General features: G+C 36.2%; 1 protein-coding gene across 2 annotated transcripts in view; it reads left to right on the top strand.

The window, feature by feature from the left end:
- LOC142353456 (uncharacterized) overlaps positions 1-18,481 on the top strand; it is a 51,832-nt gene extending 33,351 nt beyond the window's left edge. Inside the window, exons 2-9 of one of the 2 annotated variants that reach the window (XM_075405705.1) lie at positions 4,144-4,348; positions 4,737-4,991; positions 5,253-5,409; positions 8,019-8,166; positions 12,163-12,409; positions 12,814-12,951; positions 17,741-17,986; positions 18,293-18,481. In XM_075405705.1, coding sequence (XP_075261820.1) covers positions 4,144-4,348; positions 4,737-4,991; positions 5,253-5,409; positions 8,019-8,166; positions 12,163-12,409; positions 12,814-12,951; positions 17,741-17,986; positions 18,293-18,306 — 1,410 coding nt within the window. In that variant the 3' untranslated portion in view covers positions 18,307-18,481. Of the gene's footprint in view, positions 1-4,143; positions 4,349-4,736; positions 4,992-5,252; positions 5,410-8,018; positions 8,167-12,162; positions 12,410-12,813; positions 12,952-17,740 lie in introns of both variants that reach the window. The other variant, XM_075405704.1, reaches the window with a different exon arrangement.
- The last annotated feature ends 1,586 nt before the right edge of the window (positions 18,482-20,067 follow it).

The raw sequence follows: 20,067 nt of genomic DNA, 5'->3' as shown, positions 1-20,067 counted from the left end.
GTTGTTCCATTAGTGAAAACAAACAAAAGACTACTTAAAAAACATCAATTTTGCACACATAACAAATATAAGAGAAAGTTGTTCCATTAGTGAAAACAAACAAAAGACTACTTAAAAAAACATCAATTTTGCACACATAACAAATATTTGATTCATAAAAGGTCAACTGTACATCATTTTTTTCCTCTCAATGTACAAGACCTAGAGAAAAATTTCTTAAGGAAAAGTAGTTCCATTAGTGAAAACTAACACATGATTACTTTAAAAAACGTCAATTTTGCTCACATATTTTTTAAATGAGTTATCAAATGTCACTTGTACATCAATTTTTTTCTCTTAATGTACAAGTCCTAGAGAAGAATTTCTTAAGAGAAAGTTGTTCCTGTAGTGAAAACAAACAAAAAACTACTTAATAAAACATCAATTTTGCACACATAACAAATATATGAGTCATAACAGGTCACCTGAACATCATTTTTTCCTCTCAATGTACAAGTCATAGAAAAAATTTCTTCAGGAAAAGTGGTTCCATTAGTGAAAACTAACACAAAACTACTTAAAAAAACTTCGATTTTGCTCACCTGACATATATTTGTCATCAAAGGTCATTTGTACATCATTTTTTTCCTTAATGTACAAGTCCTAGAGAAAAATTTCTTAAGGAAAAGTTAATCCATTAGTGAAAACAAAAGACTACTTAAAAAACATCAATTTTGCTCACATAACAGTTATATGAGTCATCAAAGGTCACCTGTACATCATTTTTTTCCTTTTAATCTACAATTCCTAGAGAAAAATTTCTTAAGGAAAAGTTGTTCCATTAGTGAAAACAAACAAAAGACTACTTAAAAAACATCAATTTTGCTCACATAACATTTATATGAGTCATCAAAGGTCAACTGTACATCATTTTTTTCACCTTAATGTACAAGTCCTAGAGAAAAATTTCTTAAGAGAATGTTGTTCCATTAGTGAAAACAGACAAAAGACTACCTTAAAAACATCAATTTTGCACACATAACAAATATATGATTCATAAAAGGTCACCTGTACATCATTTTTTTCCTCTCAATGTACAAGACCTAGAGAAAAACTTCTTTAGGAAAAGTGGTTCCATTAGTGAAAACTAACACCAAACTACTTAAAAAACATCAATTTTGCTCACATAACATTTATATGAGTCATCAAAGGTCACCTGTACATCATTTTTTCCTCAATGTACAAGTCCTAGAGAAAAATTTCTTAAGGAAAAGTTGTTCCATTAGTGAAAACTAACGCAAGACTACTTTAAAAAACGTGAATTTTGCTCACATGTTATTTATATGAGTCATCAAATGTCACTTGTACATCAATTTTTTCCTCTTAATGTACAATTCCTAGAGAAAAATTTCTTAAGAAAAAGTTGCTCCATTAGTGAAAACAAACAAAAGACTACTTAAAAAACTTCAATTTTGCTCACCTAACATATATATTATTCATAAAAGGTCAACTGTACATCATTTTTTTCCTCTTAATGTACAAGTCCTAGTCTCATTGGTCTTTGATACAGCGAAAAGATTCCATTTATTGTTTTTTACCTGCTAATTTTCTTATATACTTGGTTACCTTTTTGTATACTATGAATTTTTGAATCCGGCTTTTAGTTGTAATTTTTCTTTTTTAGTAGAAAAAATCAAAAGATGGATGCTATGTGCTATCGCAGCATTGATTATTTGACGTTGTCAAGGATTTGGATATATGAATGTGTTTCTTATTAATTGCTCTTGAACGCAGTTCATAGCAATTATTGTAAACGTGTGTGTCTTTTTTTATGCAATTTTTGCTTGACAATTTTGCGCTTTTCTTCTAGAACATTCTTTGACTTCTCAAGTGACTTTTTCACGCTTTCTTTCATCATTTTTGAGTGACCTCTAGTGCTCCGAAGTAAAGCTTGTTGCTAATATAAAATCGGTTGCAGCCAAGGAAAATTATGTGACTCGTAGCGCAGTGGTTAGTGAGGGTGGGCATGGATCGGGAGGTCAGTGGTTCGAATCCCGGTGGGGTCAAGGTTTTTTGCACCCATAAAGAAAAATTAATGTATACTAAAGACCATGAATTAATTTGCCTCGCCTGTCGTTCAAGAGCAATCCTTCCGACATTTGTCGGTTTATGTTTTTTGTTGTCATCATTTTGCCAGTTTCCCATTTTGGCAGTTATGGCCTTTTTTTTGTTTTATCCGCTTTTTCATCTGAATCTCATTGGCTTTTCTTAGCCTTAAGACCAACATTTTTCGGCTCATTTAGTGTAGGTTTTCTAAGGATCCGTAGTCTAGTTTTACTAAATTTTTCTAATTCCTTGGTTCACTTTGTGTATAGTCTCATTTGATTAATTTGGAAAATTTTGTTTTCTTTACCGATTTTTAAAATTTTCAATGTTTTGGATTCTAATTTAGGACTTGCCCTGCTGCGTTTTTATAGCTGCGTATCAGTAGGCTGGGCCTATTTTACGGTGTTCGTTGGTTTTTCGTTCCGTCGTGTGCCGCTGTTTTTTATTACAATTCAAAGAATTTGAATTGTATTGGGCGGTGTCTTTTTTAGGATCTGTTCACACATTTTCATGATTTTTGAAATAAAATTGGAGTAGCGATTTTGGTCACTTCGAAACAAGAAGTGGAGCGAAAAAGCGAGTGGTTTTGCGGCTTGATTGTTTTGTCGCTCTGATTTTAAATTGGAGTTCGAAAACGGTGTTTGAACAAAAATTCGCTTTCTCGCTTGAGGTTTTTGTTCACATGCGGCGATTTCACTTTGATTTTTACTGTTTTTTTGGATTTTTTAGATCGGATTTTTTTCTAGATGGTTTTCGCAATCCATTCTCAGTTCATTCTAGGCCTAGCTTGCTTGAAACAATTTTTTTTTCTCGCTAGTTTTTTTGTTCACATGCGGCATTTTGACATTGATTTTTTGTTTTCATTTATTTGATCTGATTTTTTAGGAATGGTTTTCCCAATTCACTCGTCTGTTCTAGGTCTATTTTTTTGTTTTGTCAATGAAATTTCTTAGAATTGTACATCAGGACTTATCCTGCTATGTTTGTACATAGGTTCACACAGCAACGCTGAACGGCGTTTGCATGACTAAATTTTGATTATGCGTGACTTACCTCACTCAACAAAATGACTTGCAATCAATTTGAATTAGTTTAAGATCAAAGTACTTCGTATGTGTAATGAAGGCCCCGAATAAAAGGCTTCTGTGAATTAAATTTTAACAAGCTTTATTAGTTTACCGCTGAATGTTTTTGTATATAGTTTTTTAGTGTATTATACGGCGCACTAGTCTATTTTGCATCTGTTCTGGCAATCTGCCGGCTACATTTTTTGCTTCGTCAATCAAAAATGTTTCGCTTCACTTTAGTTCACAGCTTTTTCGACATCTTTCGTGAAATTTTTGGACTTCTCTTGGCTAGTTTTTTCTTCGCCAATTCTGCTCTATGTGCTTATAACCAGTAGTTGCTTAGCAATGCAATATTACAGTGTCAATAAAGAAAAATGAATCAAAATAGAAACGGAATAAATACATAAAGACCAGTTTTTAATGTCCAGTATAATTACTCTAATTAGTCTTAGTTATCAGGTCTATCATTGGTATTGATACTAATCACTGTATGATCTCTTAATGAAACAGAATTATGTTTAGCGACAAAATCCAATCAAAATAGCGCGCTTTTAAAAATACTCTTGTTCAACAATAGTCTTTTTCCAATTTTCGTTGTTCCTTCAAGCCCAATCGGGGTTATGGGAAAATGGCCCCTATTTTCCGACAATCTTCTGGGTATGTTTTCTTAATGCGATGTGATTTTGTTGATAGATTTGATAATTTGTTGATAGACAAAGAAGTGGGGGGCCTTAAGAAAAGATAAACGTTATAATGGCGTTCGTTGATCGCCGCTAATTTATGATGTAACAAATCCTGACCTAACTTGTAACATGTCACCTGTAACGACGCCAATTTCTTGAACTAAACTTAGGCGTATTATTCCTCTTAACTATGCATAGTTGACAATTATATGTTTGATAAAACTTACAAATGTACTCCAACTTTACTGCTTAGAATATGATTGTTTGTAATTTTCTCCAAAATAGTGTGGAAGTTTGTTTGTGTTAAGGTAAAACTGGCGATGCTGAACGTGACATTCTTGGTAGATGTGGTGGAGAGAGACGAGTTGATAGCGAAGGAACCCCAATGTTGGCAGTTAGTGAACAGGGCCAAAAACTACCACCTCCTTCCACAGAGAGTCATGCCCAATTCCAATACAGGAAACAACAGCTCCAACAATATCACGATGGCAACGTCGGCCTCAAGCAACACAGGTGGGTGACAAATTGATTTGGCAATTTTTAATGCCTATCATATTAAAACGTGGTCTAATGGTCAAATTACAGTGGTTTTTGGTTCAATTGTATGAACTTATTTCTTTGTGAAAATATTGCTTCTAAATACAATCTTGTACAATTTTTATTTAATCGTGCAATATTCTCGTGATTCTGAAGGATGATCAGACTTATTTTTAAAACAGACGGAACCGATAGTACAACTTATTGTTGTACCGCTGCTTCTACTAAGTAGAATACGTCTATCTCGCTGAGAGTTTTCAGTCTGGCAGATGCATTAATTTGAAAAATTTTAGCCTTTTTTATTATGAAAAATTTTTAATGAGCTATGAGTTACACATAAGTGAACTGCTCATTTAAATTGCAGGCAGCACTTCTCCCGTGGCGGCAGGATGCAATGTGCCAACTTCGACAAACATGATAGCACACTCTCCCATCCCCACTTTGATCAACAGGAGCCAAGTGGCAACCGACACGGGCGCAGCTGGGCTATTCAGCGCCCCCATGATAGGCAGCTCTGGCGCCAATCAACTTTTAGGCATCTACAACGAGGCATACCAGTTCCAACCCAGAAAGTCCACTTTGGGACAAGTATTCTATATTGGAGGCATGGACTCTTCAGGTGCCATTCTTTTCTGTGTTATGTTCTGTCCTCGTAGAAATAGCAGCTGAATTTATTACCATATAATTATGCACACCATATAATTTGTAAACCCTATAAGCAGGTGAGTCATAAATGAAATTATCGACTATTGTTGTCGGATCGTTAATTCCATAGTGCATTGGATTTGAAATGTGACACTTGAGCGATATTTTGCTTTGTGAAAACTTTTGTTGATATAAATGAAAAGCCGAGTGTCTTGAAGTGATGTGTGTTTTCAAGGTTCCCTTAAGACAGTGGAGAAGCTGGACGGGGGCAGTGGCAGCATTGTGATCCCGATGGCATCCATGAATGTAGCCAGGTCTGGAATTGGAGTGGCTGTTCTTAATGGTCTCATATACGCTGTGGGGGGACACGATGGAACCTCCTACCTCAACAGGTTCCTGTGAAATTAGTTTGCACCCTATTTTGATTGGAATTTATTGAATGAGAGGTTAAATTTTGATAAAGATGGTCAAGTGCTCCATTTTCAGACATTGCAATTTGCTCATAAGATAAGTTAGGGAGAATTGTTTTAAGCGGTCGATTTTTTATTAGAGGCTAGAGAGAACTTTTTTGCAGTTTTTGTCGTCATGAATGCAGGACGAAGTCGAACTAACAATTTGTGACTGCTTTGAAATAAACTAAACGAAGTCACGCTTTTCAACGTGTTCTGCGATTATTAAAAACCGCTAAACTCATTAGACAAAAATTCAAAGCCACGCCAAAAATAAAAAAGAATTGTCTTTTATTAATAGCCGCCCTCATCTTCCCAGCCGGCTCTCCTATAGCGCTCCTATTTTTACAATTCAAAGAATTTGAATTGTATTGGGGCGCTGTCTTTTTTTAAGATCTGTTCACACATTTTCATGATTTTTGAAGCCAAATTGGAGTAGTGATTTTGGTCACGCCGAAACAGGAAATGGAGCGAAAAAGCGAGTGATTTTGCGGCGTGAATTTTTTTCGCTCTAATTTTAAAGTAGAGTGAGAAAACGGTGTTTGAACAAAAATTCGGTTTCTCGGTAGTGGTTTTTTGTTCACATGCGGCAATTTCACTGATTTTTACTGTTTTTTCGATTTTTTGGATCGGATTTTTTTCTAAATGGTTTTCCCAATCCATTCACTGCTCATTCTAGGCCTAGTTTGTTGTTTGAATTGAATTTTCATTTCTCGCTAGTGGTTTTTTTGTTCACATGCGGCATTTTGACATTGGTTTTATGTTTTTTTTCTTATTTTTTGATCTGATTTTTAAAAAATGGTTTTCTCAATTCACTCATAGTCCATTCTTGGTCTAGTTTTTCTGTTTAGTCAATGAAAATTCTTTGAATTGTACGTCAGGACTTGTCCTGCTTTGTTTTTTACTTCGTCGAACTTTTTTTTGCTTTACCCATTTTGCCGCTTTTTCGACATTTTGCGTGAAATCTTTTTGACTTCTCTAGGCTAGTTTCACTCTTCTGTCATTCTGCTCAAAGTTCTTTTAAACAGCAGCTGCTCAGCAAAGCAATTCAAAATGAAGAGAGTCAGTATAAAAAATCAAAGTCAGAAATAGAAACGGGATAAACCCATAAAGCCCATTTTTAGATGCCCGGTACTTGAACTTTGTTCTCATAAGTTTTAGTTACTATCTATAATGCTTATTGGTATTAATACTAGACCCTGTAGCCTCTCACTGAGAGACAGGAGTATGTTCAATTACGAAATGACATCAAAATAAATCGCTTTTAAAAATGTTTTTATACAAAAATCAATTTTTGTTGATATTTTCGTTTCTTTCAATCCCAATAGAGATGGGAATCAACGGCGGCTATTTTCCGGCAATCTGCCGGGTATGCTTTTCGAAAGTTTCATTTTTTAAAAAACATTTAATCAAATAATCAAACATTTATATCCTACTAACAGTAGCGTACTTTATTGTACTATCTATATTGCTCCATTTGACAGAAAAATGTACACATTAAAACTTATCCTTGAGTGTCAACATCGCAAAGTAATTTTATCAAAAACTATGTTTAGACTTGAAAATGTCAACTTTTGAGGGCGGAAATGAGCCTGCGGCGATTTTAGAGAAGGCACCGCCGATTTTTTGGCGTCTAATTCGGCTAAACATTTGGAGATTTAGTAGGAGCTGTGGTTCACCTATAATCTACAAAAAAGATTTCTCGGACAAGCTCATCTTTCGCAAGTGTGTATCTTTCAATTGATGATAAATACTGTAAGCCTGCTTCATTATTTCGTTATTCACCCCTTCTGGGAGATTTTTCATTTTTAGTAAATTAAATAAAAGCGAGGCACGGCGAAGGATTAAGTTTCGCTCAGTTTTTGTTTTAGATAGTAGGATTTTAAGTAACCTTAGATAGAGATGCACATCTAGATATCTGGATCATCAACAGAAACATCATCTTCTTTTTTCAAACAATTGTGTGTTAAAAGTTCTTTATTGTATACTACTAATAAATTGTTTTCTGTAGTCAAGAACGTCTCCGAAGGGTTCACATTCACTCAATTGGTGGGTAGCAAATTAAAAACAAACTTTGTCGCCCAATTGTGTTAGTTTTGACGCACCCTGTGAGCGGGGAGGTATAACTAGTATAACAAGCAAGTAACGGCGATTGCTCAAAAGTTGAAATACTTTCGTAGAAGATTAGAGAAATGAAAGAAGATAAATACATGGGGCGCGCATTGGCTGTTAATTTTTTATTTGAACCTTGATTTTTTAAATGACCACGTTGTTGAACAAGATTTATGCCTCTGAATTTAAACTTAATTGTTAAAAACATTCACAAGAAATCAGTACTCATTTACATGCGTCAGCGACTACAGAGAGACGACATTATTAAGTCATCGACCCGTTCTGCAGCGTCTCTGAGGGAAAGATGAAACAATCGCTTTTTACTACAACAATATTTTAACGCAAACTTTGTCTAGAGACATAAAAAAATTGGTCAAGCGTTCAATTGAGAGGTGTGGTAATTTCCTATATAAATATCTAAAAATTTTTTGTATGTTTAGCGTTGAGTGTTATGACCCGAGCAGCAAGAAATGGAGCATAGTGGCCAACATGAACTGTCCCAGGAGATACGTTGCTGTCTGCGCATACAATGGACTTCTTTACGTCGCAGGAGGATACAGTGGAATCACGGTCCTGAACTCTGTCGAAGTTAGCTCCCTACTTTCTTCATCATGTTCTGTCTACAATCATCGACCGGTTTTGGCCACATTGGGGAGCAATGTGGGTTGTAATCAATTGCTCTCGAACGAAGTTTCTAGCAATTATAGTCCTGTGGTCTTTATGCAAATTTTTGCTTGACCGATTTTGTGTCTGATCTGTTCTTTTCGTCCTCAATAACGGGATAAACAGGTCCTAGAGCCTTACGTCTTACTAGCCTCAAAACATAAAATTCACCAAAACTTTTTTGAAGAGACAATTTCATGGTGTGAAGGGCGGTTCTTAATCTGAAAAATTTTGACCCCCCAGTCCACCTTCCTCCACCCGGTGTTTTTGGACCTTACCCTTTCGTCCAGCCGTACCAACTATAACCATCATCACTTGACCCCCACTCCGCTCTCTCCTCGCCCCTAAAGCTAGCATCCCTAAGACCCAGCTGGCTACTACTGAGGCCAAACGCTCGCCGGCAGTTTAAGAGCAATGCTCCCGTCGGTAGTCGGTTATGTTTTTTGACTGCATGAAGCTGACATCAATTTTTGTAGGCTTTTGTCTTTTTTTAATAGCCGCAAAGCGATAGCTGAGGCTAATATTGGCCTTCTCTTGGTTTTTTTTAAATAGCCGCCCTCATCTTCTCAGCCGGTTATTATAGCGCTCCTATTTTTTTTATTTCGTCGAACTTTTTTTTTGCTTTACCCATTTTGCCGCTTTTTCGACATTTTGCGTGAAATCTTTGACTTCTCTAGGCTAATTTCACTCTTCTGTCATTCTGCTCAAAGTTTTTTTTAACTGCAGCTGCTCAGCAAAACAATTCAAAGTGAAGAGAGTCAGTATAAGAAAATCGAAGTCAGAAATAGAAACGGGATAAACACATAAAGCCCATTTTTAGATGCCCGGTGCTTGAACTTTGTTCTCATATGTTTTAGTTACTATCTATGATGCTTCTTGGAATTGATACTAGACCCTGTAGCCTCTCACTGAGAGACAGGAGTATGTTCAATTACGAAATGACATCAAAATAAATCGCACTTAAAAATGTTTTGATACAAAATTTTCTTTTCTTTCAATCCCAATAGAGTTATGGGAATCAACGGCGGCTATTTTCCGGCGATATGCCGGGTATGTTTTATTTATTTCGTCGTCACGATTTTTTTTACGGCCATATGACGTCACAACCACTTCAATTCTGCTTTTTGTTCATTCTTTCATTCAATTTCAACGGAATTGCGTGCGTGATTTCGTTTTTCACTCTTAAAGGAGCGAGTTTTTTGGTTTTCCCGTGATGAAGGTTTTGGTCACACTTGACTTACCTCACTCTCAAAAATGAATTCCTGACTCTAAAATTGACGTTCCTTACTTTTATTCAAAGAGATAAGGTCAACTGAGTGCTTGTCACTCTAATTGAAGGTTTTTCAAGAGCAGCTAATAGAAACAGCAGTAAGTTATACAGATTCTTAATAAAAATTTAACATCTCAGCCCCCTAATGAATAGAATAAGTTTCTTTTTTGGCCTGTCTTTTGTACCTGTTTTTTGAGACTGCAGATCTATGAAGCTATTGCGGCTATTTTCTGGCAATTTGCCAGCTATGTTAATAAAATTTTGCTTGACTGTTTTGTCATAAAGCGGTTTTTTTTCTCGGATGTCTATCACTCTTGACTTGCGTTTTAACTTACTTAAAGAGTTTGCTGTTATTCATGGCTGCGATAGCTGAGCAGAGCTATTATTGGCCTTTTTTTAACACTTTACGGCTCAAAGGAATAATACTAACGTATTTTTATTTGCTCGCGAACGAAGTGTGGAACCCAGCGCGCTCGATCAACCGTGTGCCCCCGCTGCAATCTTCGGAAGCCCCTTCAATTAATCTAAAGCTAGCCTCCGTAAACCGTGGACCAGGCTCGTACCATTCGTATGAGAGCAAATTGTCCGGACCTTATTCGGTTATGTTTTAATCTGTGGCTTCTCGTTTCACAGGAAAGTCGCACATGAATACCGCACGGAAACAAGCGTCCAGGTGTTTCCGTCGAACAGTCAAAAACAAGTTCTAGTGGTTATTCCATACAATGTTTTGAGAGAGCAAGTAAAGTAGGTGAAAAAGTTTTTTATTGAGAGTAAATTTTTTTATAGGGCTCTTAGTTTTTTTTCTGTTTTCGCTGTGTTTTTTGTTTTGGCTCATACTTTTAATCTCAAATGGGTTTCCTCCTAAGTTTTTGCAAATAATTTTAAGCTCTAGTCCCTCTCTGACCATTTTAAGCATTAACTAAACTTTACAAAGTAGTTTTGTCCAATTTGTTGTCATTTTTGACCTTTTGGACGTTTGTGGTAGTTTAGTATTTTGGAATCGTGCAGTCTATTTAGGGTTCATCTGTTAGAAGTGTAGCAGATAGTATCTATGTTAGTTTAGGTGGCCTTTCGATCAGAATCAGTTATGTTGTTTGTGTTTAAAACAATTGACTAATTTGAGTCTACTTTCGGGCATATTTGTCCATTTTTGATGCTTTCTCCCTATTTTTGCTGATTTTTAGTATTTCTCAGAAATTAGCGTGCTATTTTAATTTGGCATATTTTCATTGAAATTTTATGAAAAGGAGACATTTGAATAGAATCAAATTTATAGCCTCTTCTGATGGGTTGATAAAAATAGAAAAGAAGAAAATTGCATTCAGTAAAATTTCATAAATTTAGTTGTTGCTGCTATCGTTGTGCTATTCAGTTGGCTCTATATAGCCTTGCAAAATAGATTAGAAATTAACTTGTTCGGAACAGAACACAACACGCAAGCAAAATTTTGAGTGAAATTGCATTAAATAAAACCATTAGTACCATAGAGAAAACGAACCAGAGCTAGCAGTGGCATACTAGCACAAGGAGATGTCGCATTAACAAACGCATCTTTCTAGTACATGAAGATGTTTGTGTAATTAATAGCCGCCTCAGCTTCTCAGCCGGCTATTATAACGCTCCTATTTTTTTACAATTCAAAAATTTTGAATTGTATTGGGGCGCTGTCTTTTTTTAAGATCTGTTCACACATTTTCAGGATTTTTGAAGTCAAATTGGAGTACTGATTTTGGTCACGCCGAAACAGGAAGTGGAGCGAAAAAGCGAGTGGTTTTGCGGCTTGATTGTTTTTACGCTCTGATTTTAAATTGGAGTGCGAAAACGGTGTTTGAACAAAAATTCGCTTTCTCGCTTGAGGTTTTTTTTTCACATGAGGCAATTTCATTTTGATTTTAACTGTTTTTTTTTCGATTTTTTGGATCGGATTTTTTTCTAAATGTTTTTTCAAAATCATTCATATTTCATTCTAGGCCTAGTTTTCTGTTTGAACCAAATTTCCTTTTCTCGCTAGTGGTTGTTTGTTCACATGCGGAATTTTGACATTGATTTTCTGTTTTTATTTTTCGATCTGATTTTTTTTAGAAATAGTTTACCCAATTCACTCCTAGTCCTTTCTAAGTCTATTTTTTTGTTGAGTCAATGAAAATTGTTTGAATTGTACGTCAGTACTTGTCCTGCTATGTTTTTTTCTTCGTCGGTTGTTTTTTTTTTGGCTTTACCTTAGTTCACTGCTTGTTCAACATTTGGCGTGAAATCTATCTGTTTTCGCTAGGCTAGTTTCACTCTTCTCTCATTCTGCTAAAATTGTTTTTAGACAGCAGTTGCTCAGCAAAGCAATTCAAAATGAACACAGTCAGTATTAGAGACGGGATAAACCCATAAAGCCCAATTTTAGATACCCGTTACTCGAACTTTGTTCTTAGTTACCATTTCTAATGCTTATTGGTATTGATACTAGACCCGTTGTGGTCTCACAACGAAGCAGGAGTACGTTCAGCTCCAACATGACATCAAAATAGTTCGCACTTTTCTTCACTTTTTTCACTAGTTTTTCTCTTCTTTCAATCCAATCTTGGTTATGGGAATCAACGGCGGCTATTTTCCGGCAATCTGCCCGGTATGTTTAAATATTTGCGTGTATCTGTTTCTAGGTATACGATCCTGACACCAACTGTTGGCGGTACGTGTCCCCAATGAACTGCAGGAGACGACATGTGTCGATGGCTCTATTGAATAACAAACTGTACGCAGTCGGAGGTCACGACGGAATCTCCTACCTCAAGAGTGTGGAGGAATATGACCTATCTGGTGACTGTTGGAAGTTCGTCAAGACCATGTACACTCGCAGGGGAGGGGCAGGGGTGGCCGCACTGTGTGGAAAGTTATACGCCATAGGAGGTTAAATAAAATTAAATTGCTATTTCTTAAAGTTTTGCGTACTTTTTAAGCACCGATTAATTGTATTACTGCTATTGACAGCTCGACTTGGATGACCGACTTTATAGTATTATAATTGCGTGTCGGGTATATTGTTCAATACTATGCTTTTTCGACACAGTACAAATAGAATTTATTTATTTATCACCGTATAAAAGGCAAGCATTTAGTTGACACTAAAAGCAGGATTATAGCTGAAAAATGGGAGACTTTGATTTAATCGATCTAAAACAGTTCTCCAATCAGGTTAATGGTTGGAACATGGTTTTTGATTGACTGTTGTGCTTGTGTTGATCATTCATAGATGTAAGATCATACTGCGTTGGACAGAATTGAGAGTAAAGGAATGTGATTGGTTTATTTAGGGTATGATGGGAATAGCAACCACTCTACAATGGAGAGGTACCATCCAGAGGAGGACAGGTGGAGTCTAGTAGCTCCCATGAGCAGCTGTCGCTCTGGACTGGGAGTGGCTGTAATAAACGACAAGATATACGCCATAGGTCAGTCACAGTCAACTCACAAGTACTGTATGTACTACTGCATGTCTGCGTAATTGAACAAGTGCATTAAAGTAGGCTTTTCTGTTGATTAGATCGACCATGAGAATGTAGGGGTTGGGTTGGGTTCTAATACCAGTAAGCTAAGGGGCTAAAATCCGAAAAGCCAAAGTTAGTTGCTTTAGGATTGAATAAGAGTGTCCTCGGTCTTTGAGACTGATCCCAATCGGTCGGCGAAGGTTTCAGTGGAAATTGTGAAAATTTTTACAGTGGAAAATATGACTGTGTATTAAGATAAAAAATACTTTGCGGAAAACATTTTAAAACGCTAATCATTGCAAAGCTGTGTGATTGAAACAATATACAACTCAAGATAATGTTCGATGTGGTTGCAATGCACCGAATAAATTCATCAAAAAGAACGGTGAATTATAATTAACTTGGTTATCATAACTATGGTAATTAATTCAACAGATCAGCAGTTCAATAATTCTAAATTCAACTACCCATTTCAAATTTGCACGCGTGAAATGTTCGTTTATATTCTCCCCACTTTGGTCAGGTAAGAATAAAAACTCTTCACCCCCCTCCCCGAATAAATTAAACAATTCCAGGTCTTGTGAAAAAGTGAACGTTTTGAAATGTACGGAGCGTCGTCCTTTGAGAAGCTGTGGGAAGCTCTCCTTGGCTGCTATTTGAAGTTTAGCGAGAAAAACGGCAACAAAGTATTCGAATCCGACCAGCAGTTTCAAGGAAATAGGTTCAAGATATTTTTAGCATTCATATTGGAAAAAATTTAGGTGTCTTGTCGGTAGTAAACGTTCCTACCTAAACTAAATAAATTCCTCGATGAATGTTTTTAAGAAGTTTTTTCTCTATTCATTGCTTGCTTCAGATCTTTTGAAGACTTCGGAAAACATAGTGTCCTATATTCGAATTGGTGATTACTCTTAGAAGAGTTGTATTCGGAAAGGTGGCAAAAATTTGTTCAATATGGTATAATTAAAAATATAATATTTCACTAAGTTTGCTGTTTTTCAAGACAAATGAGCGGTTGAGATGTAATTGAAAAATTTAATAAAATTTATATTTAATTGCTCTCAAACGAAGTTTGTAGCAATTATATTAGTCCTGTCGATCTTTTTTTATGCGATTTTTTGCTTGACCGATTTTTTGTCTGACGCTTTTGACTTTTTGTCCTCAAAAACGGGATAAACAGGTAGCGCTCAGCGGGCATTTAGTGCTCTTAGAGCCTTTTAGCTCTGTTTCAGCTCAAACTTATTTGGACTAATACTAATTGTGAAGGGCGGTTCTTAGAGGTTGACGACACCCCCACTGTTGACCCCCCTATTGCCCCAACCCCCCACCGCGCTGTTGCCCCCACCCCACTGTTGCTCACCCCCTCCTCATCAGACCCCCGGTGCACACCACCCCCCCACGCGCCTCCCGTGGCTACTGACGAACAACCGATCGCTAAAAACACGCAATTTTTACTAATTTCCACAAATTTTTCAAGTTTTTTAAAAATGTTTCGTATTTTTTGTGTTTTTTTAGTCCTAGGTGTCAAGAAACCTCCTCTAGGGTTTTATGTTAGGTCACTGCAGTTTCTAGTGGTATTGGAATGGTTTCAGCATTTCAACATGACGAATTTGGCCTTTATTAGCGGTTTGATAATAAGTTGCTGAAACAATTTTAGTTGCCATGGAATAGCTTTCAATTTTTTAATATGATTTTTTTTATCAATTTTTTTTTTGAAAACTTGCGTTTTTTATATTTTTGTTGGTTTTTAGCTTTCTCAAGACTCGAAAAACCTCCTCTAGGTTTCAAAAATAGGTTCTGTATGATTTCTAAATGTAAAGGATTGTTTTTCCAGATTTCAACACCACGAATTTCAGCTTTTTTGACAAAACTTGCAATTTTCAAATTTTTAACATTTATTGTCAGTTTATTCTCGCTAATGTCAGTTTATTTGTCAGTATTGCATTTATTCAGGTTTTTCAACCCAAAAGAAACCTCTGTTAGGGTTTGATAATGAGCTACTGAAAAATTTTTGTTGGCCATGGATTAGTTACAACTTTTATCATAAATTTTGGCAGTGTTTTTTTGCAGTTTCTAATTTTTTTTCAGTTTTTTGAAATTTTTTGTCATTTATTTGGTTTCTCCAGCCTCAACAGCCACATAACCTCCTCTAAATTTTGAGCATATTTACTGCATAGCTTCTAGATGTAATGGAAGGTTTTTCAAGATTTTAAGATCAGCAATTTTAAAAAAAAATACAATTTCAAGTTTTTTAAATCTTTTTGACTTTATCATTTTTTTCAGGCACCAGGGGCCTAGGGACCTCCTTCAAGGTTTGATGATAAGCGGTGGCATAGTTTTTTAGATTAAAAGAATTGTTATCAATATTTTAATGACTCCAGCTTTAGCACTTTTTTGATAAATTTTATTAAATTTTCGGAAAATTATCATGTTCCAAGTTTATGGATTTTTTGAGACAGTAAAACTAAATAAAGCTTGAAATAGTAATACTGGAAAGTCTCTTGAGACAATGAAATGGTTTTGAAGATTTTAATGTCTTGAATTTTAGCAAGATTTTGTCAAAATGTGCGATTGTTTTCAAAATTTTTGAGTGTTTTGTCCTTTTCTGAGTTTAACTATCATTACTGGCCAACGAAGTTTTTCAAGTCTTGCAGATGTGTTACCTGACATAACTCAAGGAGAGAAAAAGTAGTTTTGAACATTTTCACTGCGAAATCTGTAGCTTTTCTTTAAAATTTTGCAATATTTTGCAAGTTTTTTAAATATCAGTTTTCTATTTGATTTGTTTACTAACAAAGCTAGAAAACTAAAAGTTGCAGAGTCGAATAAAGCTAGCGCTAGCTTCAATAAACCGTGGCTAGCTACTGACGAAGCCAACCGCTCGCCAGTCGTTTGAGAGCAATTCGCCCGACGTTTGTCGGTTATGTTCTGATTTGCCGGCTTTTTCCAATAACTCGGTCTTTCAGACTTGTTGTTTTCATTCTTCGCTCATTCGGCAGAATCTGCAATTGAGGAGCAGCTTTTTAGCAATGCAACTCAAAGCGTTTCGTGTGAATGTCGTAAAAGAATTGGAAAATATTGACGGGATAAAGGCCAATTTTAGACGCCCGTTGCTTTTTTCATCTCAGCTGGCTATTATTGCGGCGATGCTATTTTTACGATCCAAAAATTAGATTGTATTGGTGCTCTATTGGTTTTTTCCATGACTTTAATTTTCCATGACTTCGATCTTTCAAAACGGGATAAACAGATAACGCCCGGTGGTAAATAGTTTCGTTGGAGGCCCATAGCTGGCTTTGGTAGTCTTGCAAGCGCTTAGAGTGCGGCAGCGGCTGGGAAAGCTTTATTTGAAACTTTTTTTAGGTCTTGCAGATGGGTTGCTGGACAGATTGGAGAGACAAAATGTTTTTTAACCTATTGATATCGAAAATTTAGAAACTTTTTAAATTTTCGCAACTTTCAAATTTTTTTTAGAGCATTTGTCTTATTTTTCGCTTTTTTTTCTATCTTTAGTTGCCAATAAACGCCTTTCGAGGCTTGTTGTTGGTTAACGAGAATATTTAAATGGATCAAATTTTGCCTTGAGGAAGATTTTTTAGCAATAATTATATTTTCGTTCAGTTTGTTATATCATTTTAAACTCGTGAGACTGTTTGTCTCTTCGGCTGGTATTGTTCAGTAGTTTTCATGCAATTCTTTGGATTGTGTTTTGGGACTTATCCCGATGTTTTTTTACTTCGTCGAATAAAAGTTTGCTTCGCTTTACCATATTTAGCAGCTTTTTCGACATGAATTTTTTGATTTCCCTAGGCTTGTTTCATTCTATGCTCATTCTTCTCAAAGTGCTTTTAAACAGCAGTTGCTCAGCAAAGCAATATAAAATGATTGGAATCATAAAAATAACGAAATCAAAAATAGAAACGGGATAAACTCATAAAGCCCAATTTTAAATGCCCGCGACTTAAACTTTTAAAGTCTTAGTTACCATCTCTAATCATATTTTTAATACTAGTCCCTATATCTTCTTATTAAGATACAGGAGTATGTCTATCTACAGAAACAAATAAAAGAGTTCACACCTTAAGTAGGAAAGTCATTTTTCATTTCTGTTTTTCAATCCCAATCGCGGTTATGAGATTCAACGGTGGCTATTTTCTGGCATTCTGCGAGTATATTTCTTAGTTACCACGTCTTGGTTACCAATACCAAAATTTATTGGTATTGACACGAGTCTCTTCATCGTTTCATTAATAAGCAACAGTCAATCTAAGTACCAGAGCCAAAAATCTGTGAAATTACCACTTATTTGGATTTTGTAAAACAGTTGATTTTCCAACTGTTCTCGAACTAAATTTGAAGCAGTTAATGTGAACGTGTGTGTATTTTAATGTAGAATTTTTGCATGAACGTTTAGCAAGGCATTGGTAAGCGAGTGGTTAATGCTTTAGTCTGTTTTTTTCCGCTCGAGGTCGGGGGGGGGGCGAACCCCTCCTTGGGCGGGAACCCGTGAAAATTATCTAAGCTCTAATCCCTTCTGAATTAAATTGCCCCACCTATCGTTCGATTGCAATTCGTCCAACGTTGCTTGTTTCAATCCCAATCAGGTCCATGGGACGCAATTGTGGCATTTTCAGCAATCTGCTGTTTGTTTAATATCGCTTTTGCCTCTGAAATCCTTGAAAACTAAGCATTGCTGGAAATCCATGCAAAGGGGGTGTAGATCCATTCTATGAAATAATGTATTGTGTTGTAGGTGGTCACGACGGCGTGCACTACTTGAACATAGTTGAAGTGTTCGATCCCAAGATAGGCGAATGGCACATCAAATGTCACATGATGACGTCACGAGCAGTGGCTGGAGTGGCTGTGTTGTTCTCAACAAATACTAACAACACATCACCCAGCAGTCACTCAGCCTCTCCCTCAATCAGTAGTCAACAAACAAACAGTTGTAACACCAGCTCAAATAATAACAGCAGCAGTAACAACAGTATCAATAGTAACCAATCTACGTAACCCAATCCGCCAAAAGATGCCGTCAAATGTGTCCATACCGAACTGTTTTCATAAATAATCCCCTCCCCGCCTCCATTCCTCCTCCGGAATATGCCTATTTGGGATCTTTACACAACCTAATTTTTACCTTATTGGTATGAATTGCAACCTTTTTTATGTAAATTTTGGTTGGGGGTGGAAGGAAATGCATTTGAATAAGAAACGCCGAGCAGCGCCCGCCAACTTATTGAAATGCAAGTTTTTGTTGGAGCTCTCTCTCTCTCTCTCTCTGTAATGTAGTTTGTTTCAGGCCTGTTGCAGTGAGCGATTAACACAAGCCCCAATGTATAATGCTTATCTTTTTGTTTCCCCAAAACTAAAGTTGTTTCGTGACATTGAACTTAAGATTTATGGTGCGCTATAAAATTAAAGTGTATATTTCTTTTTAGTTAAAATAAATATTGCTCGCAAATTGCTTTGAATTCAAGTTTAACGACGATATCTTTGATTGAGGTAACAATGGAACAATTGGCATACAGTTCCGGGGAACGGGAGCAAGACAGTTTACCCATTAACTAGATCTGAATAACGCATATTCCAAATTTTTTAATGAATAATTGTAGTTTTTCCGCTTATTTGTTCATAAATTGCCTTGGATATTTTGATGCAATTTTTGGTTCAGTTTTTGGAACCTAAGTGATGTTGGTTAGGGCATAGATAACAAGGATTAATTTGACTTTTCTATAGCTGCGAAGCTGTCAGCTAAGCGGAGCTATATTGCGGGTGTTCGTGGTTCTTTTTACAATCAAAAGTATTTGGATTGTATTAGTGCCCTATCTTTTTTTAAGATCCATTCACACATTTTGCGTCTTTTTCACGTCAGTGGAAAATCAAATTAAAGTGGTGATTTTAATCACACTGGAGTGGTAAAGGGAGCAAAAGGCGAGTAGATTCGAAGCGTGATTTTTTCAAATTGCATTTAAAGTGGTCAGTTTTCGGTTTTTGAACGTTTGGGTTTTCGAAAGCGAGTTTTGTTTTTCATGCTGCAATAATATGTTAAATGTGTTCTAATTGAGCGTATTTGCATTTGTTTGAATTCATCAACGGGCAGCTAATGCTTTTTGTGTCTTTGGCTTTATTTTTTGTCATAAAATGTTAGTGAATGTTTGATTTTCGCCACTTTATTAATTGCTCTCAAACGAAGTTTGTAGCAATTATGTTAGTTAGTCCTGTCGGTCTTTTTTAATGCGATTTTTCGCTTGACCGATTTTTCGTCTGACGCTTTCGACTTTTCGTCCTCAAAAACGGGATAAACAGGTTGCGCCCAGCGGGCATTAAGTGCCCTTAGAGCCTTTCAGCTCTGTTTCAGCTAAACCGTTTTGGTGACTTGTACTTATGGTGTGAAGGGAGGGAAGAGAGGTTGAAGACACCTCCACTGTTGACCCCCCGCCACTATTGCCCCACCCCCCCACACACACACAGCGCTGTTGCCCCCCACTCCACTGTTGCCCACCCCCTCCTCCATCAGCCCCCCCCCCCCCCCCCACCGTGTTTACGTTCGATCAACCGATCGCTAAAAACACGCAATTTTATAGTAGTAATTTTTAGAATTTTTTTCAAGCCTTTTGAAAATTTTTTGTCATTTTTGAGTTCTTGCAGCCCTAGGTGTCAAGGAACCCCTAGGGCTTTATGATATGGTTACCTTCTCTAAGGTTACTTCATAGTTTCTAGTGGTAGTGGAATGGTTTCAATATTTTAACATCACGAATTTTAGCATACTTTTCACAAAACGTGCTAATTTTATCAAGGTTTTTGACATTGTTCATTAAAGATTTTACGGACCTAGGGGCCAGAAAACCTCCTTAAGGATTTAATTATCAGTCACTTAAAAATTTTTTTGACCATGGAATAAATTCAAACTTTTATTATCACAAATTTTCGCAATTTTTCGATTAATTTTTCAATTTTTGTTAATTTTTTTACCCAGCCTCAAGAAACGAGGAACCTCCTCTAGGGTTTGACAATAAGTTACTGTATAGTTTCTAAATGTAATGGAATGTTCAAGATTTCAACAACACGAATTTA

Source organism: Convolutriloba macropyga, chromosome 14 (genome assembly GCF_964194025.1).
Source record: "Convolutriloba macropyga chromosome 14, txConMacr16.3, whole genome shotgun sequence".
In the NCBI taxonomy this organism is placed as follows: Eukaryota; Metazoa; Xenacoelomorpha; order Acoela; family Convolutidae; genus Convolutriloba; species Convolutriloba macropyga.
Note: the sequence above shows the minus strand (reverse complement) of the source record. Positions and strands in the feature narration are given on the sequence as shown.